The 22,709-nt window shown below is 40.4% G+C and overlaps 1 protein-coding gene across 1 annotated transcript in view; it reads left to right on the forward strand.

The window, feature by feature from the left end:
• The window catches only part of appl1 (adaptor protein, phosphotyrosine interaction, PH domain and leucine zipper containing 1), a 42,726-nt gene that overhangs the window by 8,242 nt on the left and 11,775 nt on the right, over window positions 1-22,709 (forward strand). Inside the window, exons 3-13 of the mRNA XM_067998762.1 lie at window positions 304-363; window positions 3,753-3,824; window positions 5,083-5,170; window positions 7,518-7,559; window positions 8,634-8,692; window positions 8,957-9,103; window positions 9,714-9,796; window positions 11,799-11,957; window positions 14,854-15,042; window positions 20,412-20,454; window positions 22,322-22,378. Of these exons, the coding sequence (XP_067854863.1) occupies window positions 304-363; window positions 3,753-3,824; window positions 5,083-5,170; window positions 7,518-7,559; window positions 8,634-8,692; window positions 8,957-9,103; window positions 9,714-9,796; window positions 11,799-11,957; window positions 14,854-15,042; window positions 20,412-20,454; window positions 22,322-22,378 (999 nt within the window). The remainder of the gene's footprint in view (window positions 1-303; window positions 364-3,752; window positions 3,825-5,082; window positions 5,171-7,517; window positions 7,560-8,633; window positions 8,693-8,956; window positions 9,104-9,713; window positions 9,797-11,798; window positions 11,958-14,853; window positions 15,043-20,411; window positions 20,455-22,321; window positions 22,379-22,709) is intronic.

The following is a 22,709-nucleotide window of genomic DNA, read 5'->3' on the forward strand; positions in this document are numbered from 1 at the left end:
TGTTGAGTGAAAACAGGACCATGCTCAGCTGTGGTGCTCCTCACAGTCAAATAAAGCTGCTGATACTGAGGCTGGGGTTTTCTGCTTCTGAGTTTGCCAGCCCACTATTTTCCATCCATTATGGGCTTAAAAAAACACTGGCTGGCAAACGGAGGAGTGGGAAACACACGAGTATTGGGAAATTAGATGGGGTATCAGAAGGCTACCTGTCCTCTGCAAACCTATACCTCAGCAAGAGTCAGCACTTTGAGTGGAAGGCAGAAAAAGCCTGAAGCTTAAATTGATATGTGGTTTCTTTTGCAGAATGAATTGAGCACAGCGACACACTTGACCTCCAAACTGCTCAAGGAATACGAGAAACAGGTAAAAATAAAGTGAAGAAAGCCAAAACAGCAGATCTTGGGAGATCTGCCTTGACAGTTACTGACGTACAGGATACCTTTGTTGTGTTATGATTTATAGAAAGAACATTAAAGTGTAGATTCACCAGAATTATACTGCAGGTAGCATACTATGGTAAAGAGAAGAGTGAATAGGGAAAGACAAATTCCATTGGAACAGAGAAAGCTGAAGCAGATTTAAGAGGTTCTTACAATTATGAAGGGTTTTGATGAGGTGCATAGAAAAAAAAACTATTTCCTCTGATTGGAAAATCAATGATAGGGCTCATCCATTTGAAAAAATTCTTTAGAGTTGTTGGAGCATTGAATGCTTTGCCACAGGGAGTGCTTGACACAAATACCATTGTGTCTTTTGAGGGAAAATTTGAATAAATATTTGAGGCAGAAGATATAGGACTATGGAGAGAGCATGGAGCAGTGGGATTAGTTTTAGACTTTGAGAAAAGAGCCGGCACATACATGGAGTGAAAGGCCACCTCCCGTGCTGTAAGCTTTGATGGCTTTTAGGGTAATTGACTATAACCAATTACAGTGCAGTTAATGACTTGTGCTTGGAAACATCTATTAGTGTCACTAGCCTAGAACCTGGAGGGAAGCATGCATTGCACTGAAGATTTAGCAGAGCCAGTCCCTGCTAGGACACAGTTAAGAGCTATATGTCACTTAAATACTTAAGTTAGTGTAAGTGATCACTGATAATAGAATTTTAAAATACAACAGCATTAAATACAATTTAAAATGACAAAGCATTTTCAACAGGTCCAGTTCCCTGCTGCATCGATTTCCTCATTAGATGTACAGAGTACTCTGACCGAGCTCATCATGTTAGTTCCCATTGAAACAGTTAATGTAGACATAATATTCATTACCAGCTGGGATACTTATGGGGATTCTGGTGTATATGTGCACCTCTGAAAGACAGATGTTAACTTCACTCATTCTGCACTGTTGCTTGTTCTCTTCTAATGTAGGTAGAGAATCGGGCATTCTAGGTTTAAAGTAAGGCTGGTACATTGAGAATGTACATTGAACAAATTAATTTGCATCTGGGACATTCTAATTTCTTGGCTTTCACATTTACTCACTGGTTTAGCTGCTTGTCTATATTCCTTTGTCTCTGCTTACTTCAACATTTTTACATCAAAATAAATTTTGGTTGAGTAATGGAGAAAGCTTATGTAAATAGGTATACTCACATAGTTCTAGTTCTTGCCTAGTGTTTCCTTTGTTATTTTGTCTACACGATAAAAGCCAATTGTAAACTAAGATTTTAAATGTATTCTTGTCCCATTTAAAAAATGTTTGAATTTTTCTTGATAATTTTCTGCTCTCACCTTCTGAAGCTGTTGCTGGCACCAAGTTCCTTTTCCAAAGAGCCATTATTCTTGTGTAACTTTAAACAGGGAGTGTTTTCAGGCTATTTAACCACGGAGTGACACCAGAAAGCAGCCCAATTTTGTCCCTACCCAATATTATAGAAGTTTACAATGTGGAAACAGGCCCTTCGGCCCAACATGTCCACGTCACCCAGTTTATACCACCAAGCTAGTCCCAATTGCCTGCACTTGGCCCATATCCCTTTATACCCATCTTACCCATGTAACTGTCCAAATGCTTTTTAAAAGACAAAATTGTACCCGCCTCTACTACTGCCTCTGGCAGCTCGTTCCAGACACTCACCACCCTTTGAGTGAAAAAATTGCCCCTCTGGACCCTTTTGTATCTCTCCCCCCTCACCTTAAATCTATGCCCCCTCGTTATAGACTCCCCTACCTTTGGGAAAAGATTTTGACTATCTACCTTATCTGTGCCCCTCATTATTTTATAGACTTCTATAAGATCACCCCTAAACCTCCTACTCTCCAGGGAAAGAAGTCTCAGTCTATCCAACCTCTCCCTATAAGTCAAACCATCAAGTCCTGGTAGCATCCTAGTAAATCTTTTCTGCACTCTTTCTAGTTTAATAATATCCTTTCTGCCAAAGGACACAGAGACTAATTATAGCACCTCTAACCCCACTTAAGAGCAATTAACACAGGCCAGGGATCAAAAACCTGTGACATTCCTAGTCTGTATGGCTCAGCTATTCATTGGGTAAACTGAACTGTCAATTATCGATGAAGCCCCCTCCCCCCCTTGCACTATACATACACCTTTCTCCAGCTAAGAGGGTGATCAGGCAACTTAGTCCCTGGCTTTTACAGTGCTGCTGTAACTCAGAGAGTGATGTGCAAGGACATTCCAGCAGTTCTCGCCCAGATTAAGTCCTTTTGGTGCAGAAGAATTCAGGTTACACATGGCTTTCTGAATGCCCAGCCTAGATTGTGAACTACCATGAGAGGAAATTGAACTCCAACCTACTTTCTACAACACTATGCCACAATTAATTAGTACACTAATATGCTATACTAGTTTGGTTTACAATACTTTCAGCAGATACATGAAGATTTTCTAATTATATGATTCCCAAAATTGAAGCACAGAACATTTTGTGCAGGTTTTGTGTCTTGCAATTTAACTATAACCATACGCGAAGGTTGAATAAAAAGTAAACTTTACAGTTATTCAATGATAATGACTTTACCAATTGAATTTCGACTTAAAACTAAGCCAAGATCATTAGGTTCGTAGGACATAGGCCCTTACCCTTGATAGGTCACTGACTTCAAGACCTGTGTTCAGCCATTAGGGGTGCTTTCCGAAAGTAAGAGGAGAAACTAACAGTTGATGAACCAGGGCCAGACTCCTGTAACTCTAAAAATCTAATTACAGTGCAGTGTTGAGAAAGACTGTGGAGCAAGTCAAGAATTATGTGCAACATCTAAAATCACACTTAGTAACATTAGGTGGGTCTTTTATCAACTGGGATATACTCCGATAATTTTGTAAATGCCTTTACAAATAGGAATTTCATGGTCATTAAAAGTAACGCACGAGTGAAAATATCAAGGACTGTTTCTTGCTCCAATGGTATGACATTTATTAAATGGAATTCCTTTCCTTGCTTTATTGTTCCCTTCATTTATCCGCATCTCTGCTGTTTCTTATTCCATTGGTCAGAGCACTCAAATACAGAACTTCCTATTGAATGTCTTCCTTTCCTCCCATGACATTGGTTTTACTTAAATGAGAACAATGTCATAGTGTGGTCAAGGACAGAGTTGAATATGATCAAGATGTGAATAATAGTCAGTTGGGCAAGATAACAAAAACAATTAAAATGAAGGGAAAAATAATGATATATAGCTAACAGAATTTGGTTCCTTTTTACCCAATTGCACTTATTTGCTGTGCAACAAGTAAACAGCTTTTGTTTCTGGTTAACTTTTTTTTTTGTTTTTTTTTAAATAGCGTTTTCCCCTAGGTGGTGACGATGAGGTCATGACTGCCACTCTGCAGCAGTTTACTCAAGTGATAGATGAAGTACGTACTAACTGTTTGTTTCAATCAACTTCAAAATACCGCTCGGCTATATTAACCAAGCTATGCAATATTAATGGGTTAGGAGGAAAACAGCTGATATGTTAAAACTCTGATTTTGCTGACATTGACTTTCCTTTTATATGGCGAAATATTGCTGTCAAATTTCATAGCTTCACTTATAAATGTTTAGAAAGTGATACCAATTACAGTTGGGACATTCTGAAGAGGTAACACACCTCCTAGAAAAGGTGCTCGAGTACTCTTTTTAATATGTCCTGTGACAGTGGGATGCCCAAATTTCTGTGTTTGGTATTTTTATAAAAATATATAATTTCAAGTTAATAAATTGATAAGATAGATATTGAATTCAGGAAAAAACTTCTGAACTTAATCCTATCAACATACAATTGACCAAGCAGTATTTCTACTTTTTATCTTTTAAACATTGTAAACTTACCTTAAATGGTGCAACTAAAATTCTAAGATTCATTGTAGAATCCACTGTTGAGTTTCAGAAAGGCATAGGATTTAAACAGAACAACTTCTACTTTAGTGTAGTCATGTAAAATGCAGAAAAATAGGGATGAGTTTTTGTATAGGTGTTGTATTTTTTAGCATTACATACAATGCAATCTCAGAGTGCGTCGTATTTTTTTTGCATCTGGTCCCTAATATGGAAGGAGTCAACACTTTTTTTTCTTTTTGTTTCTCTTCCTTTCTACTGCCAATTTTCTACTCCCCTTTTGGTTCCACAGTTTCTGGTCATTGTGTAGTGTTTCAGGTCAGTCGTTATTCTAAATGTTTGATCCGTAGAGCGTGTCAGCTTGCTCTGGCTGTAGGGAGCAGCACAGCTGACCTCAATCCTGGCCTCACCCGATGTCCATACAACCACACCTAGGAGGAATCAGTTGACAGAGAGCAGCAACAGAAACCTGAGCAGATATTACCTTCCCTAACTGAGGCAAATTGTAACAGCCTATGGGCACTCCATATGATATCAGCTAATTTAGCACAGACCAGAGAGTAAACAAGTCTGTATGCCTCAGCTAGTATCTGAATAAAGTCAGTGCAGGGCAGTCTAGGATTCAACAGTTAAGATAACCACAGGTGCTGTATCTTTTTTTCCTATGAACTCCAGATTGTTTGAAGTCTCTAATGTTCTGTTTTGTCAGCATGGGAGATTATACTGAGACCTAAGTTTAAAAGACTTCAGATTTTTTTTTTTCTCTAGAGAATGAAATTTACTGTTGTCTTCTAGCTCAGTTCCTGCCACGCTGTACTTTCAACACAATTAGCTGATGCCATGATGTTCCCCATTACACAGTTTAAGGAAAAGGATTTAAAAGGTATGAAAATTGCACCTATTTAATAATGCAGGTATCTCTTGCCCTTTATGTAGTTATGTTTAAAAACAAATACTGACTTGCAAGTATGTACTTTTAATTTTAAAAATATTAGCATATGTTTCTGTACATTTGAAGTATGTTTTGTTATCAAGCATGTGCTCATATGAAAGAAGGAAGTAGGAAAAAAAAGAGATGGAACAGTCACATTTATATAGGGCGTCATTTTAGCACGCGCTATCGGGTGCGTTCCTGGCGGGGGGCTCCGAAAATCGGAGAATCCCGGAGTGTGTCCGGAGCCCGACTCCAACCCGCCCACTTCCGGGTTCCCCACTGACGCGCCGGCGTGCGCGCGCAGCCCCCGCTGGTGGGAATCCCGCAGGCAATTAAAGCCAGCGGGATGCCACTTGAAGCTATTTACTTTGCTTGTTCAGGTCATTAACTGACCTGATTAAGGGATTATGTGAGGAGGGGTGGGATTTTAAAGCAAACTGGGACTGTTTCCCACACTGGGGAAAACACTCCCAGTTCAAATGGACCTGTTGCAGCTGTCAGCCTGTAGCAGCTGCAAAGGTACATTTGACAGGTGGGGGAGGGAGACCCTCACCCATTGCAGGAGGCCACTCTGTCACTTGAGACAAAGTTTGGCCTCCACCACCCTCCTCCTGACAATCAAAGTCACCAACTTGCACACTTACCCCGGGGCCCAGAGACACGTACCTACTTTGCGGACCCCCTCAGATGTACATCTTCCGGATGGGGGCCGCCGTAGCTGCAGTCATGACCTCCTCAGAGGGTGAACAGCATCACCAGCCTCGCCACCCACACCGTCCACCTCTGACACGTGGAGCTCCACAACAGAGTGCTGTGACATATCCACCTGTACAGCAGGAGGGAGGGCTACCGCAGAGAGAGATGCGTCGCAGAGGGCACTACCCTCGCTACAGGGTCCACAAACTGAGGCTCAGCTTCCTGGACCTCTCTGAGCAGCAGTGCACACGGAGGCTCAGAGTCACTCGACATGTAGTCGTGGACATCTGCAGCCTCCTTCATGGCAAGCTGCTCCTGGCTGGCCCGAGCACCATCTTCTTACCTGTCGCTGTCAAAGTCACCACTGCCCTCAACAACTTCTCCTTTGCATCCTTCCAGGGTGCAACCGGGGACATCGCCGACGTTTCTCAGCCGTCTGCACAAAAGAGCCCTGCAAATACACCTGCACCCACTCTGCAGTGACACAATGGGTGGCATCAGTTGTGGGTCTTCATAGTGATCCTCAGGAAAGGGCATTATTGCACAAACCAGACAAGGTTCGCGAAGACATGGCAGTAGTGGTGTCAATATAATATGTAATGTGAGTTGGTCAGAAATTCAATATAAGTAAAAACCATGACAAACCCTCAAACACCCTTGTGCATCCCCTTCATGCTCACGAGACGTTTGCCTTACACTGCCTACTGCACATATGTGATGCATGCCCTGTGGCTGCAGCACAGATAGTGGCAGGTTGAGTGAGGCTGACTGTGAAAGAGATGCATGAGAGGGCGAGTATGAGATCGAGCCATGAGATTGTATGAGGATTGGGTTGAGTGGTAGTGGCGGGATGAGTACTGGCGAGGTGAGTGGGTGCAGGTAAGATGAGGATGAGGTTTGAGTGGGTCTGAGGGGTGATGTGACAGAGTAGTGTTGGCAGTGCAGAAGGAGATGTGGGGTGGGGGCGGTGATGTGGCAGACGGAGTGTAGGGGAATGAGTAAGTGTACTCACTTCGGCTGACCTACTGAAGTCATTGGAGCGCCTCCTGCATTGTATGCAGGTGGGCGATATGTTGGTGGTGCAGGTGACCACCTCTGCCACCTCGAGCCAGGCCTTCCTGGTGGCAGAGGCAGGCCGCTTCCTCCCGCCCGCCGGGGGGAAGATCTCTGTCCTCCCCCTCCTCCTCATCCCGTGTATTGATACCTGGAATGAGGCATCATTAAACTGGGAGCAGCCTTCCCCCTGGGCTGCTCCATGCTGTAATTTTTTCTATTTGTTGCAGCATCTGTCATTGGAGGACTGCCCCTTTAAATAGAGCTCCTCCAGCTGACAGATCTTACTGCGCATGCGCAGCCCGCCTGACGCGCAGATCAGCAGCCTCGTTTAGCATCTCATCCAAAAGATGAGACCTCCAACAACACAGCACTCCCTCAGTGCTTCACTGAACCACAGAAATTCTAGAGTGGGGCTTGAACCCATGATTGAAAGACGAGAGTGCCACCACAAAGCCAAACTGGCACTTATTAAATATGAATAGCATAAAATCAGTTAAATTATGACCAAACTTCTTTTACTAAGAACATTTTCATTTATTTTCAGAAATGCTAACCCTAAATGAGGTCTTTGCTCTGGCAAGTAATGGTGAGTGCCATTTCATTTACCAACATATCAGTAAAGAGTGAGGAATGTCCTTTTTCATTATTTGTACCAAGCATCAGCATTAGAGACTTCACGGTGAAACGTAGGTTAAAGGTCCTTCTAATTTTGCCCCAACAAATCTCAGAACACCCACTAATATGGTTTTTATTTCCTGCATCAGCTGTCTTTTTTTGTCATCTAAGACAACACTTTCATGCCAATTTGTGCCAAATATACAGGTAGTCTTGTATGATAGACATGCACCCATCAGAGGACTGCTCAACTTCATTTCAATGACAGCCTCATTCAAACTGTTCTTGATTAGAACCCATTAATTGACATGCAATTTCTTCACAGAATTTCAGTAACATTTACTTCACAAGATGATGAGAATTTTGATAATCATCACAGATAGTGAAATTGATACACATGACTTTCAACAGCATTATTTTAATTGAGAATGATAATGTGATTGAGAGTCTTGAGCTTTTTTGTATTGAATTTAATGGGACAATGGCTCCTGAAACACAGGCCTTGCACAGATGACGGAAACAAACTTTCTGGAATCACTAAAGCAGATGGCTGGGAAAATCCAGTAAAACTGATCTTCTAGGCTGCAAGCCTTAGGGAACCTATCACATTTAATTTGGGGTTGATGCAGGCTGCACTAGATCTGAGTTTTCGGAGGAGGTGACCCTAGCTCTCCACTAAATGCAATATAAAAGTTACTTTGTTTCAGCCTTCTAACAGTCACCAAAAATTGTCTGTCTAATAAGCAATCAAAGCTGATCTGTAGCCATTGTGTAGAAGTTACAATGGGGTCAGGAAAATGATTTTTTTAATATACAGTAATGAACTAAGTTTAGTATAAAGTTGATAAAATGTGAAACTTGCTGTTGTGGACACTTGGACTTTATGTAACTGAATAGCTTCTGGTGTAATTCATGATTGAAACACTAACATGAAACAGAATGAAGCTTTTTATTTTTATTTCTTTATTTACAACCTTCTATTGTATAAAATATGTGTATATACATATGTAACTGAAATATCCTGATCTATTTATCTGTCCCACAGATCACGACATAGCTATTAACAAATACAGTAGACTATCCAAGCGGAGGGAAAATGAAAAGGTTTGAGTACTCCCTTTGGTTTTCCATTTAAAAAAAAATACATTTTTCCATGTTCAGCGCCAACATTTATGGCAGCTACATTTTTATATTCTTAAGATAGCTCATTGGAAAAGATTATGATATCTGGCTATACCAATGGTAGTGGAGTGTACCAGTAAGATTTAAAAACTCTACTCAGTACAGTTAATGCAAGCCAGTGTGTTTAATAAATAAAAAAGTTTAAAAATTAAATTAGGCTATATTTTAAATATTTTTTCCTAACAGATAAAAATAGAGGCAACTGAAGATCTATACACATCCAGAAAGAAGCAGCACCAGACCATGATGCACTATTTTTGTGCACTGAACACATTGCAGTACAAGAAAAAGATTGCACTACTAGAACCTCTCCTGGGGTATATGCAAGCACAGGTCTGTTGGTATAGCACACATTGAGAATACCATGACATTTAAAAATTCTTTTCATACTTATTCCTCGAAGTTGCTAACTTTCCAAATAAAATCCCTAATATCTTGTTGGTTTGTGCTTTCACTTAAAGTGCAATTAAGGAGAGAGTCAGTACAGATGAACAGAGCAATTAATTTTTGGCACCTGGTGTCACAGTTGAGTACTTCAGAGTCAGGTATGGCAGGAGACAGAGGATTAAGATAATTTGCACTGCACTGACAGCGATCTTTAGTTGCAGCCTCAAGAATACCCATCACCGCACCTTATTAACTCACCAAAATTGCTAATTTTGCCACAATAATCAGGGCTAGATTTAGGCTGTGGGCTTGTATGCAGCAGGAATGGGACAGAAACTGCTGAAGCTTGACCTCATGTACAACACTAGCAATGAAAGGAGACATTCATCCATTAGTCCAGGATAGATTTGAGTGTCAGGTCCAGGATGAAAGGACAATGTAAAGTTATTGTTTCAAGATGCTAATAATGTAATAAAACAAGGAAATAATTATTCAAATCTGTGGCTGGATAGTGTTTCTTAGATATGCTAATTTAATGATCATTGGTATTTTTCAGATAAACTTCTTTAAGATGGGCTCTGAACACATGACTCAACAGTTGGAAGAATTTCTGACAAATATTGGCAGCAGTGTGCAGGGGTAAGTAATAATTGGCCTTTGCAACTGTTATAGTTACAAATTACATTCCTCCTGTAACTTGGACAATTTTTCCAATTTTTTTTCCCAATTTCCAGCTGGCTAATAAAAGTTCTATTGGCATTACTAAAAATGGGGATTAATAATAATTCAGGTTGTATTTGCAGTGTGAAAATTAGATTAACAAAACTCCCTGATGGTTCTGCTGGTTAATACTGAGTGTAGCTTAACAATGCAGACCAGGAAGGTCTTTTTTGCACCGATTTAGTTGATCTCATTCTCTCTGGGTTTGGGAGGGGAAAGTCAATTAGGCTTTCCGCCCCGATCACTTTACAACGGCCCCTGGTGCGTGGATTGGGCTAGATTGTGATCCCCTCAGCTAACAAGATTCAAGCATGAGTGGTCATTTGGTCCGTTCCAGAAGGTGATTGATGTCCCTGAAGCCATACCCTAGCAACAAGCAGTGAAAAAAGAGAAAAAAAACCAAACTAGATTTTCTTTTCACTACACTTGGAGAAAAGTAATGGCAACTGGAGCTTTGTGATGCTTACAGAATTTAGATAATCTACATTTGAAACATTATTGGGCAGATTATTTCTGGAAAACCTTTGTAACAACTATCTTAACACACTAAAATGTATAATTTATTTATCGATCGAAAATAACGTTCGATTTGCCAGTGACCTGGATTTTAATGCAAAGCAGGACTTCTAAAAACTGTAGTTTGGCATGGATTATTGTACATAATTTTAATGAGTGGTATAAGATACAGTCCCCACCACTTAAAGCTTCCATATTTTAAAATGGGCAGTTGCTTATTACCGGCCAAAAAGGGATAAACATTATCCATTTGCATTATGAATTTCAAAGTTGCCGGATATAGCATTTTATGTGCTCCGTTTATTTTGGGCAGAAACAGAAGATGCAAGATGTATTGATGAACTTAAAAGAAGATTCTCCTTAGGTATTGCCAACTGATAATAAGGAAAGCAAGGAGAAACTCTGCAAACCAAACTCAAATTAAAAGAAAGTACTGTTATAGCACCGTCTTCTTATCTCATGACTATTCTGATCTGTAGCCAGAGACAGTTCAGTCATCAAAAAGCTCTCCTAACACCATACTCCATGATTTCACAAAGAACTTATTACGATTGACAATAATATTTCTATTGTAAGTCAGTGCAAAAAGGCTGTAATTTTATAAAATCTGAAATACCTCCATATACCTATAGTAGATTGGTAACTGTTATCTTGACAACCACTATTGAACAATCATCGTATTGTTCACTTCTTCCTAAATGGTTTAAGCAGATTTTTGTAAAAACAAGAATTAAAACAAGAAATATGTATTATAATAAAAACAGAAAATGTGGAAAAGCTCTGCAAGTGAGGCAGCATCTGTGGAGAAAGAAACAGAGTTAACGTTTCAGGTTGAAGACCTTTCGTCAGAACTGGAAGATGTTAAAATCTCACTTGCTGAGCTTTTCCAACATTTTGTGTTGTTATTTCAGATTTCCAGCATCCGCAGTATTTTACTTTTGAAGAAATATGTATTAGTTTTTGAGTAGCCCATTATTGATAGTAACAAAAGCATAGCTGTAAAATATTTAACTGTGGCACCACGTCAGCTATACCTAACACCACCTTTATCGGACAAATCACGTTCACACGAACATGCCTGCTATAAGTGGTGGGGACTGTACTGGGGTTACCTTGTTAATTTGTTAACACATTACCAGTTTAGACGTAACACTCATGAGAAATACGTTGATAAACTAATGAGGATCCCAAGTCCGTCTTGTAGCATATGGAAGTTCAGCTGGCTCCTGCCTGAAGGCTAAAGTCATTTCTGCTTTATAGAATATGGTTAAATGAAGTTAATAATCCATCGCAACATTTATTGATTAAAATGAATATTTGATATAAATGTTTTGAGACAGTGAGATGGTTTAAAAATGTCTCCATTTATGAAAGAATAAAATCAGTCTTTGTGTCCCTGTTCTAGTGTCCGTAGGGAAATGGAGACTGAACTGGAAACCATGCATCAGACCATTCAGGACCTGGAAGTAGCCAGTGATTCATTGTATCTGCCTGACCCAGACACCAAAATATTCAACATCAACAGAAACCTAACTAGAAAAACTGGTTATATGAATACAAGGAAGTAAGTGCCAAAGCATTATTGTGGGATAACTATTAGAGCTTTGGAAGTTCGTGCAAAACGCCATTGGAGAAAATTTCATATGTATTATGTATAACAATTTCAAATCCATTTTTAGAAATAGGTTAGCCAACTAGGCTGAAAATGGGTTTCAAAGAGACCACTTACCAAACTATATATGAATGTTTATATAGGCCACGTGCCTGTGTTCTGTTTAGAAAATTAAGCAAGATAAATCCGTCCTTTATTGAGCCCTTTGTCCCCAGTGAAGAATTGGTTTCATTTTCTTTATAGTCATATTTGTAACTACAGCACATCACATAAGTTGCATTTTTAAAAAAAAGCCTTTTTATTTGGGGTTCTCAAGAATGAACAGTTACAATTTGTGAAGTTATTATACACCTAGGTGTCCCATCACATGTAGTTGCCAGTGGAAACCACATACATTTCATGGATAGGAAGAGAGAATCAAGGCCAAGCTACTCTTGAGCTGATTTCATTTTAAACAAACAGAAGATATTGACAAGACATCCAAGAAACAGATCTTGTGGCCAGAGAAAATAAACTAAAAAGATTGAAATCATAGAACGACACAGAAACAGGTCATTTGGCCCATCAAGTCTGTGCTAGTGTTTGTTTTTTCCATATGAGCCACCTAGTTTAATTGAATTCTCGCACAGTTCCCATATACTGTTCTGTTTCAAGCAACTATCTATATTCCCAAACGGTTACCTATTCAGTTCTTTTTTTGGCCAGATAGTCCAGTATGGGTAATGTTTTCTTGATTGAAGCAATTGTTGATTGCTCCCTTGATGAATTAGCATCTCTCAGACACAGCAGCAGTGTGGATACAACAATTTGAGGTAAGCAAAGGTCTAGGTTCAGCCCTCACTGCCCACCACCCAAAGCAAGAGAAATAAAATTGAAGGAGAGGTTAAACCAATCCTTTCACCTCTAACAAAAGATTTTTCACATTTTTTTATATCTTACATCAGGTTGTACTAAAACTTACCTCACTTGCCCTTTGTAGACTGTTGAAGATAACAAACAGCTGCTCGCAGCTACTTTATCTTTTCTGATCACATGCTTAATTGCATTTAAATTGAATAATCACAACCCATTTTGTATTGTGTAATTGTGCATATCTGTTAAACTCCTGTTTGAAATTTGCTTAATGTTTTAACCATGTATAGCCCTAGTTAGTTGCTCCTTTTTAACCACAATCAGTAAATATTCTGGTACATCTGTTAATCTCAATTGTAGCAATTAAGGCTTATGTGAAAAGCAATGAGAAGTTAAAAATAGTGTATTTTACCCATTTTCATCATCGATTTCTGAGACTAATTTATATATTTTTTTTCTGTCTCTCATTTTCAACTTCAACTCTATCCTCCCACAATGCTTTTTAAAAAAAAAATATAGAAATTGCAGTTGCTCAGTTGGTTGTTCTAACCTCTTTAGGGAAGATTGGTTTACTTTGAATAGCCAGTCCACATCGGTTGTTAAAACCCTCACTTTATCCTTTTTCAGTCTTATTTGCCAGCCCACCATAACAGGACGATAACTATTTCTTGTAGGACTTCTTCAGGTCTCCTGTGGTAACAATTTTGCTGTAGTGCTACAGTGGACTCTGACCATATGTGTTGCTCGGTAGTTCTTCACTTACATACTGAACAACAGTTTTCCTCTGCCATTGTTGTACATTAAATGGGATGTGTGAAAGGCCGTAGACTGCTGAACTGTATCGTCCAGGATTATAACTTCCAAAGATTTGCCTAGATTTTTTCCCATTATATCTTCCACTGCATCCAATCTCCTTGAGTTTCTCAGTGTCTCTGAGCTTATAAATTCTTCCTGTATGTTCCTTATTGCTTTCTTAATCATTATGTGATGCTGTTCTTTTAATGTTGAGCTCCAGAAGACATTTTTCAACAGCCATATTCTTCTCTTCCTTGGGTGGATACAATCACTGAGGTCTGATGTTGTAATGAGTTCTCTGCTGGTTACATAGAGCTGAGGAATAGAACACTTTTTCTACTTTTAGCACCAATTATCTGCATCAAGCACTCCTAGGTCAGGTACAGCACAACAAGATTCAGAGCTTCCTCTACTTTGCCCCAACAATGTGCCTTAACTCAACTCTTAGCAGAGCACTGCTTACTGCATGAATGTGATATTTTCTATTATAATCAGCCTGTCTTTCTGATTGAGGTTGCCAAAGATTGCCAAAATATGGGTCCTTTGAGTACGGAGGTGAGGCAGCTTAAACTCATCACACAAGACCTTTACTGACAGTAGAGAGAGGAGACATTCATTCCAGCAGTGTAATTTGGATTCAGACTCAGATTCCATAGATGAAGGAGATAGTGTGTCATTGCACTGTGCTACACAAGCCCAAACAGACGACCTTCTCTTAATCCTTGATCACAGTCTGTTATTTATTTGATTATTTGATCCATTCTGATCCATTAGACTGTTCTTCCACTTTCTCTTCCCCCTTCCAAGAAAAATCCATGCTTTTTCTAACTTTTTTGTGGCTGCCTTTTGATATACATTCTGCAATTTGGCAATCCTTCACACACTATGCCAGAGTTTCCTGTTTATACATGATAAATGCGGCACTATATCTTAATTCAGTGCATTAAGGTGTTTCAAGTGGCTAACTCTATTTGCGTTATTTGAATTAGAGTCAATTCTTACTAAAGTTAGCCATGGAAATAACTTGAGATTAAACAAACAGTGTTCCACTGAAGCTTGTAACCCCAGAAATAACCATTGTGAACTTGGTTGCAAGCTAATAGAACCGTGGTAGTGCCAATATGGTGTCAGGCTAACTGTTAGAAAAATACAAGGAAACAGTTACTTCTACTTTTAATAATCTGCCTTATTTGGGTTCCAGTAAAACCAGGTTAGTATCGTCTACCTGGGAGAGACATTACTACTTTACCCAGGGTGGGAACCTGATGCGACAGGCTCGAGGAGATGTTGCAGGAGGTCTTGTCATGGACTTGGACAACTGCACCGTTATGGCTGTGGATTGTGAGGACCGAAGATACTGCTTTCAAATCACTGCCTTTGATGGGAAAAAGTAAGTATTATCCAAATCTGTGACCAGTTTAACTTATTGCGTATTTCTTCAAGTACTGTATTGTCCTGTATCTTATAGATACTGTTCATATTTAGGAAAATGATGGATGCGTTAGTTAAGCTAAAGGAAGTCAAAGTACCAGGGCCCAATAGGATACACCCTAGGATCCTGAGGGAGATGAGGGAGGAAATTGCAGAGGCTCTAGCAATTATATTTCAGGGCTCTACTGAATGTTGATGTGTGCTGGAAGACTGGTGAGTGGCCAATGTAGTACCCATTTTTAAAAGAGGAAACCCAGTGAATCAGGTAATTACAGGTCAGTTATCTTAACATCTGTGGTGGTGAAAATTTTAGAGTTTTTAAAATTAAGGATGGAATTACCACTTACCTTGATAAAGAGGAAATTATTAGAAATAGTCATCAAGGGGATAATCGTGCTTGACAAACTTCACAGAATTCTTTGAGGAGGTAACAGACATGGTAAATAGGGAAAATGCAGTGGATTTAGTACATGGACTTTAGGAAAGCTTTTGACAAGGTAACACATGGGGGATTAGTGGAGAAGATTAAGGGGTTTGAAATTACCCTTTGTTGGTGGGGCATTCGGTGATAGTGGTGGCATTGACAGGGGGAAAGGGCAGGGCTTTCTCTCTCGTTGAGAGAATTACTTGAAATTTATGTGCCGTGAATGTTGCCTGGCCCTTGTCTGCCTAATCCTGGATGTTAACGTCATGAGCTGCTTCATTATTGGAGGAACTGAATCATAGAAAATAGAAAATCATAGAAAATTTACGGCACAGAAGTAGGCCATTCGGCCCATCTTGTCCGTGCCGGCCGAAAATGAGCCACCCAGCCTAATCCCACTTTCCAGCACTTGGTCCGCAGCCTTGAAGGTCACGGCACTTCAGGTGCACATCCAGGTATTTTTAAAATGAGTTGAGGGTTTCTGCCTCTACCACCTGTTCAGGCAGTGAGTTCCAGACCCCCACCACCCTCTGGATGAAAAAGATTTCCTTCAGCTCCCCTCTAATCCTTCTACCAATTACTTTAAATCTATGCCCCCGGTTATTGACCTCTGCTAAGGGAAAAAGGTCCTTCCTATCCAGTCTATCTAGGCCGCTCATAATTTTATACACCTCCTTAAATCTCCCCTCAGCCTCCTCTGTTCCAAAGAAAACAACCCCAACCTATCCAATCTTTCCTCGCAGCTAAAATTCTCCAGTCTTGGCAACATAATTGTAAATCTCCTCTGCACCTTCTCTGGTGCAATTACATCTTTCCTGTAATGTGGTGACCAGAACTGTACGCAGTACTCAAGCTGTGGCCTAACTAGTATTTTATACAGTTTTAGCATAACCTCCCTGCTCTTATATTCTGTGCCTCGGCTAATAAAGGAAAGTATTCCATATGCCTTCCTAACCACCTTATCTACCTGTCCTGCTACCTTCAGCGATCTGTGGACATGCACTCCAAAGTCCCTCACTTCCTCTACACCTCTAGTATCCTCCCATTTATTGTGTATTCCCTTGCCTTGTTTGCCCTCCCCAAATGCATTACCTCACACTTCTCGGGATTGAATTCCATTTGCCACTTTTCTTCCCACCTGACCAGTCCATTGAAATCTTCCTGCAGTCTACAGATTTCCTCCTCACTATCAACCAAATGGCCAATTTTTGTATCATCTGCAAACTTCTTAATCATGCCCCCTACATTTAAGTCCAAATCATTAATATACACCACAAAAAGCAAGGGACCTAGTACTGAGCCCTGTGGAACCCAACTGGAAACAGCCTTCCAGTCGCAAAAACACCCTTTGACTATTACCCTTTGCTTCCTGCCACTGAGCCAATTTTGGATCCAACTTGCCACTTTCTCTTGGATCCCATGGGCTTGTACTTTTTTGACCAGTCTGCCACGTGGGACCTTGTCAAAAGCCTCATTAAAATCCATGTAGACTACATCAAACGCACTATCCTCAGCGACCCTCCTTGTTACCTCCTCAAAAAATGTTAAGTGTATATAAACAACTTGACTAATTAGTTTCACTAATTTACGGAATCTACTTTAGAACCCTTACAGTTAGAGCCTCAAGTTCTGTTTTATGTTGACGACTTGCTTGTACACACAGACGCCAGCGGAACATCTCCAAGTGTTACCACACTTATTCACAGCACCGTCACAAGCTGGGCTAAAACTCAGCCTGTCAAAGAGCCATTTTTAACCCATTCAGCACCTATTCCCGCCCACAATGTTTCCGCACAGGTTGGATGCCCGCTCCCAGACCGAGTGAATGATATATTAAGATTACCCCCACCCCATGACCTAAAAAATACTCGGGGCATTTTGAGGGCTTTTCGGATTCTCCCCGACAGTTCATACCTAAATTTGCAGATATCACAAAACCGTTGTATTTTCTTCTGAATGAAGCTGAACATTGGTGTAATCGGCAAACAATCCCTCCCCTGACATTATGACAAAGGAAAGGTCATTGATGAAGCAGTTAATGGTTGGGTCTAGGATGCTTCCCTGAGGAACTACTGCAGCAACATCATGTGGTCTGTGACAACCATGACCATCTTCCTTTGTGTCAGATACAAGTCCAGCCACTGAAATATTAGGGCTAGGGTCTTTGACTCCCATTGACCTCCATTTTGCTAGAACAACTTAGTGTCATGCTCAGTTGAATGTTATCTTGATTTCAAAGGTATCTACTCTTGCCTCTCCTACTCTTGCCTCTCCTCTGGCACTCAGCTCTTTTTACCAAATGCAGATCAGAGCTGTGATGAGGTTTGGAGCAGAGTGGTTCTGGCAGAATCCCAACTGAGCATAGGTAAACAGGCTATTGGTGAATGGGTGTCACTTGATGGTGCTATTGATGACTCCTTCCATTACTTTACAGATGATGGGAGGAGGCTTAAAGGGCATTAATCAGCCAGGTTAGATTTATCCTGTTTTTTGTGGACAATCTTTCACATTGTTGGTTAGATGTCAATGTCATAGCTGTACTAGCAGACCATGACTAAGGGAGTAGCTACCTCTGGTGCACAGGTCTTCAGCACTGTAGTCAGGATGTTATCAAGGTCCATGGTTTTTGCTGTGACTAAGACACTCAGCTGCACCTTAATGTCATGTGGAGTGAACTGAATTGGCTGGATTATGGCATCTATGATGGTGGGGATCTTGAGAGGAGGACAAGTAGGTTCGTCCACTCAGTCCTTTTGGCTGAAGCTGCTTGCATACACTTCAGCCTTATCTCCTACTTTCATGTGCTGGGCTCCACCATGGTTGAGGATGGGGATGTTCATGGAGCCTCCTCCTCCTGGTTGTCCATCACCATTCTGGACTGAATATTGTAGAGCTGATCCTGTGGTTGTGGGACTGCTTAGTTCTGTCTACACCCTGCTGCTTTTTGTGTTTGGCGCTTACGTAGCCCTGTGCAGTAGGGTGGTACTTCAATCTAAGATATACTTCTGGCACACCCTGGTTCTACAATCCAAATTAAACGAGGATTGGTCCTGGCTCAATGGTGATCAAGGAGTGAGGGATGTGCCGGGCCATAAGATTATAGGTTTGGTGGTATATAGTTCTGCTGCTGCTGTTGATCCACAGCACCTCATGGACGGGCAGATTTGGGCTGCTAGATCTGTTCTTAGTCTGTCCCACTTAGCTTGGCACACTACACGATGGAGAATGTCCACACTGTGAAGAATAGACTTTGTCTTCACAAGGGCAGTGCCCTGTTCTATCCATGGACAGTCATGTTTGTAACAGGTAGGCTGGTGAGGACGAGATCAGATCGTTGCTTCCTCGTGTTGGTTCCCTCACCTGCTGATGCAGGCTCAGCCTGGCAGCTGTGTTCTTCAAGAATGGGCCAGCTCGATCAGTGGTGGTACTTCTGAATCACTTGGTGGTGGACATTGAAGTCTCCCATCCCAAAGTACATTCTGTACCCAAATTTCCTCCAGGGCTTCATACAAGTCTTGTTCAACATGAAGGAGTACTGATTTGTCAGTTTAGAGGGGTAGTACGTGGTGATGAAGAGTTTCCTTGACCTTACTTGACCAGATTTCATCGGGTCTGGAGACAATATTGAGGACTCCCAGGGCCACTCTCACCCAACTGCATACCACTGTGTCCCCACTTATGGTGGGTCTATTCTACCGGTGGGACAAGACATACCCAGGGATTATAATTGAGAAGCCTGGGATGTTGCCTGAAAGATATGATCCTGTGAGTACATCTGTGTCAGGCTGTTGCTCAATTGGTCTGTGGGATAGTTCTACCAACTTGAACACCAGTCCTCAGATATTAGTGAGAAAAACTTTGCAGAGTTGTCTGGGCTAAGATTGCGCAAGACTTGTCCTCATACGATACCTGAATGAATTTGATACACCTAACATCAGCTTATTTCTCACTTGTTTTTGGAGGGCTTTGATGTTGTTTTGCTGTTGCCAACTACTTCAACATTTGTCTTTGTCCCATTTGATGTAAGACTAGGCCCCCCCACCATTTCACACAGGGCAGAATGGGTTTCCCATTGAGTTTCCCTGTATCTGTGCTGTTCAGAAGAGGAGAAGAGTTAGTGCTTGGGAGAGATTGAGTGAGTTGACGGAATGTGGTGTGAGGTGACAAATGCAGTGTGGACTGCAATTTCTTCCTCAGGCACCTCTAGAGGACGAATCCTTTTCTCATTAAATGTTTACATGAGCACTTTCCAGTAGGAGTGACTGGCACCCCAATTTTAACCCGGCCTGCCCAGCGGGAACGGGGCGGGTTCAGGTTGGGCGTCCATTTTACACCCTGTCCGATTTTACTTTCCATTAAAGTCAGTGAAGAGTAAAATTGGGCGGTGTGTAAAATGAGCACCCAATCCGAACCTGTCCCGTTCCCGTCAGGTGGGTTTGGTTAAAATCGGGCTTGGATGGTGATCAGAATTAGGAACCCTGGCTGAATTTTCTCTCCTAACCCGGGGATACTAAGGCCAATTCATAGCAGCAAAGTGCTGCCCTGGCCAAGGTCAATTAGCTAGTACAGACTGAGAATTGAACTTTGGACCTTCTGTTTAGCTTAGACTACACCAGCCTCTGTCACAAAGCCATCAGAGGAGCATTAAGGAGGTATGGTGATAAGATGAAAATAATTTTGCAGAAGCACCTATTTTAAGAACCAATAATTTACAACATGTAAGAAAGGATGGTTATAGATTTTTAAAATAAGTACTGCTGTCTCAAATGCTCATAGTTGTAATTCAACCTTTTAATGATGCACTGTATTGCTGTATGAAAACAGTTTAACACATTCTCACATTATATTTTGTAATGTTTAACCATTTGGGAAAAAATAACTGATTTTGCTTTTTAACATTCCAGAGCTGTTATTTTACAAGCAGAGTGTAAAAAAGAGTGTGAAGAGGTAAGCTTTAAAGATAGTCTTTCACAATATAAGTATTTCTTTCATGATATGGCCCTTTAAATATAATCCTGCAATAGTATATGTGTGTGTATGCTGTGATACTCTCCTTATCAATCTCAATGTCACTTCTTATAAAAAATAATTGTGGGAGCTGTTATCTTACTGATAATAACCATAATGTTAACACCCAAAACTAAAAATGCTAAGATATTGTATGTATTATAAAGCACTGTGTCCCAAGGAAGTAACACGGACTAAGTAACAAGGAAGGAGGTGAAGATAATGTTGAAAATTTGCACATACTTTGCTCTTAGAGTCTGTGTTATCAGAACTACTTAAAGGGTCATAATTTGCTGTAGCAGGGCATCTAACGGCGTTTGCTGTTAGACTTGTCCTTGCATGCTTAAGTTTTTTAATTTTTTGCATGGTAAGTTGCTGAAAGTGCGAGCTAATAACGTCACAGCAAGGGAAACAGGGCATTTCTTAACCAATCAGATTGAAGGATTGTGAAATTGACACTGCAAGGACTGAGAAGGAAGAGTGAATTCAATGTCAATTCAGGTACTGAAAGAGAAATAAAGAGAGGGAAAGAAAGATTGAATTAAGAGAGAGAGAGAAAAAAGAAACAGAAAGGAAAAGTAAAAAAAAAGTTTACATTTAAATTTGACGTCTTTAAAATCTTCAACAACAGTTAAAACCTGAAGGAATGAGACTCCACACTTGTATTAGTTTATTTTCGGTGCCAGAGAGGTTGACCGGCAGCAATCAACACTTATGATGTCGTTAAAAGGATTTCGTTACAAGACTGGAATGGACTTTCTGTGGCGAGCTTAGTTTGTATCTACTGCGCAAATACAGCAACTTCACGCGTTCAATGCATTTCAATGGTGAGGCAGACAGCGAGATGCCGTTTTCACGAAACTAATGGCAGAGCAGCGCATCTCGGACAGCAACTTTTGGATATCTAAATTTAACTACGCATCTGCCCCTCACCTGAAGTTGCTGTAGCCTTTGTGCATAAATAACGGCGAGTGCCAATAGCCTTCGTTATTTTGACAGCAAATTCTGGCCCAATGCTATAATGTTTTGTGACACACTGTAGTGTGTTAATCATATACAAAATCTATCTATCGCTGTGCTAAAAACAGTACGCCTGTGCACACAGACATTACATTTTGTTACAAATGTAGAGCAATTCTAAAATGCTGGACACTTCTAAGTCGAAGCTTGAAACTGACAAGCACTTTCCAAATCACAAATTTGCTTCACCAAACAACAATTAAAGTGAATGACCTGAGGCTTTGTTTACTTAATAAGTAGATTTTGTGAATTTAAAGGGAGATAGTCCAACCGCACCAGTAATATTTTGTGAAATACATAGTATTACATTGATGTCCTTATAAAACATTCTATCCAACGTGCTATAAACATTGGATAGAATGGATTGATCAGGATATGAGATACCCATGTAAAACCATTGGGGTGTTCTGTTCATGGCCAAAGCCATGAGTGCAGAGCTCAACTTAGTTCTGAGCTTGTCTCAGTGCTATTCACTTTGATATATATGCCTGAACAATTAATTTTTAGTAAAATTTTGAGTTGTTTTGCCAGTCTCTCTCCTGGGCCATATATTGATTCAACCATTATGTTAGTAGCCAGTACACACACGTGCTTATTTTCGCAGTTAATGCACAATCTGAAGTATCCATGTAATAGAATTTTTTTTTAAAGAGTTGTCTTCATTAATGCCCATTAATATCCATGTTGTGGTGATGGGAAGAGAATATACTGTGCTTGTTATTTTCCTGATAATGCATATTATAAAAAATATTAGTGGATATCTTAAAAATGTTCCTTTTTTTTGCAGTGGATTACAACAATCAATAATATTTCCAAACGCATCTACCTCAGCGAGAACCCAGAAGTAAGACTGCATGCGGAACTCTCTTCCACAAACGGCAATTGATACTAGCTCAATTGCTAAATTTAAATCTGAGATAGATAGCTTTTTGGCAACCAAAGGTATTAAGGGATATGGGCCAAAGGCAGGTATATGGAGTTAGATCACAGATCAGCCATGATCTTATCAAATGGCGGAGCAGGCATGAGGGGCTGAATGGCCTACTCCTGTTCCTATGTTACTGTGACAATTTCCAATGAAAGAATCAATAAGTTCCATTCGGCTCTGAGTTCAAAGCATGCCGTACGTTGTTAAATTTCATAAAGCCACAGGATCCCCTTTCCAGTTATTTACA

The sequence above is a fragment of the Heptranchias perlo genome, chromosome 17 (assembly GCF_035084215.1).
Source record: "Heptranchias perlo isolate sHepPer1 chromosome 17, sHepPer1.hap1, whole genome shotgun sequence".
NCBI lineage: Eukaryota > Metazoa > Chordata > Chondrichthyes > Hexanchiformes > Hexanchidae > Heptranchias > Heptranchias perlo.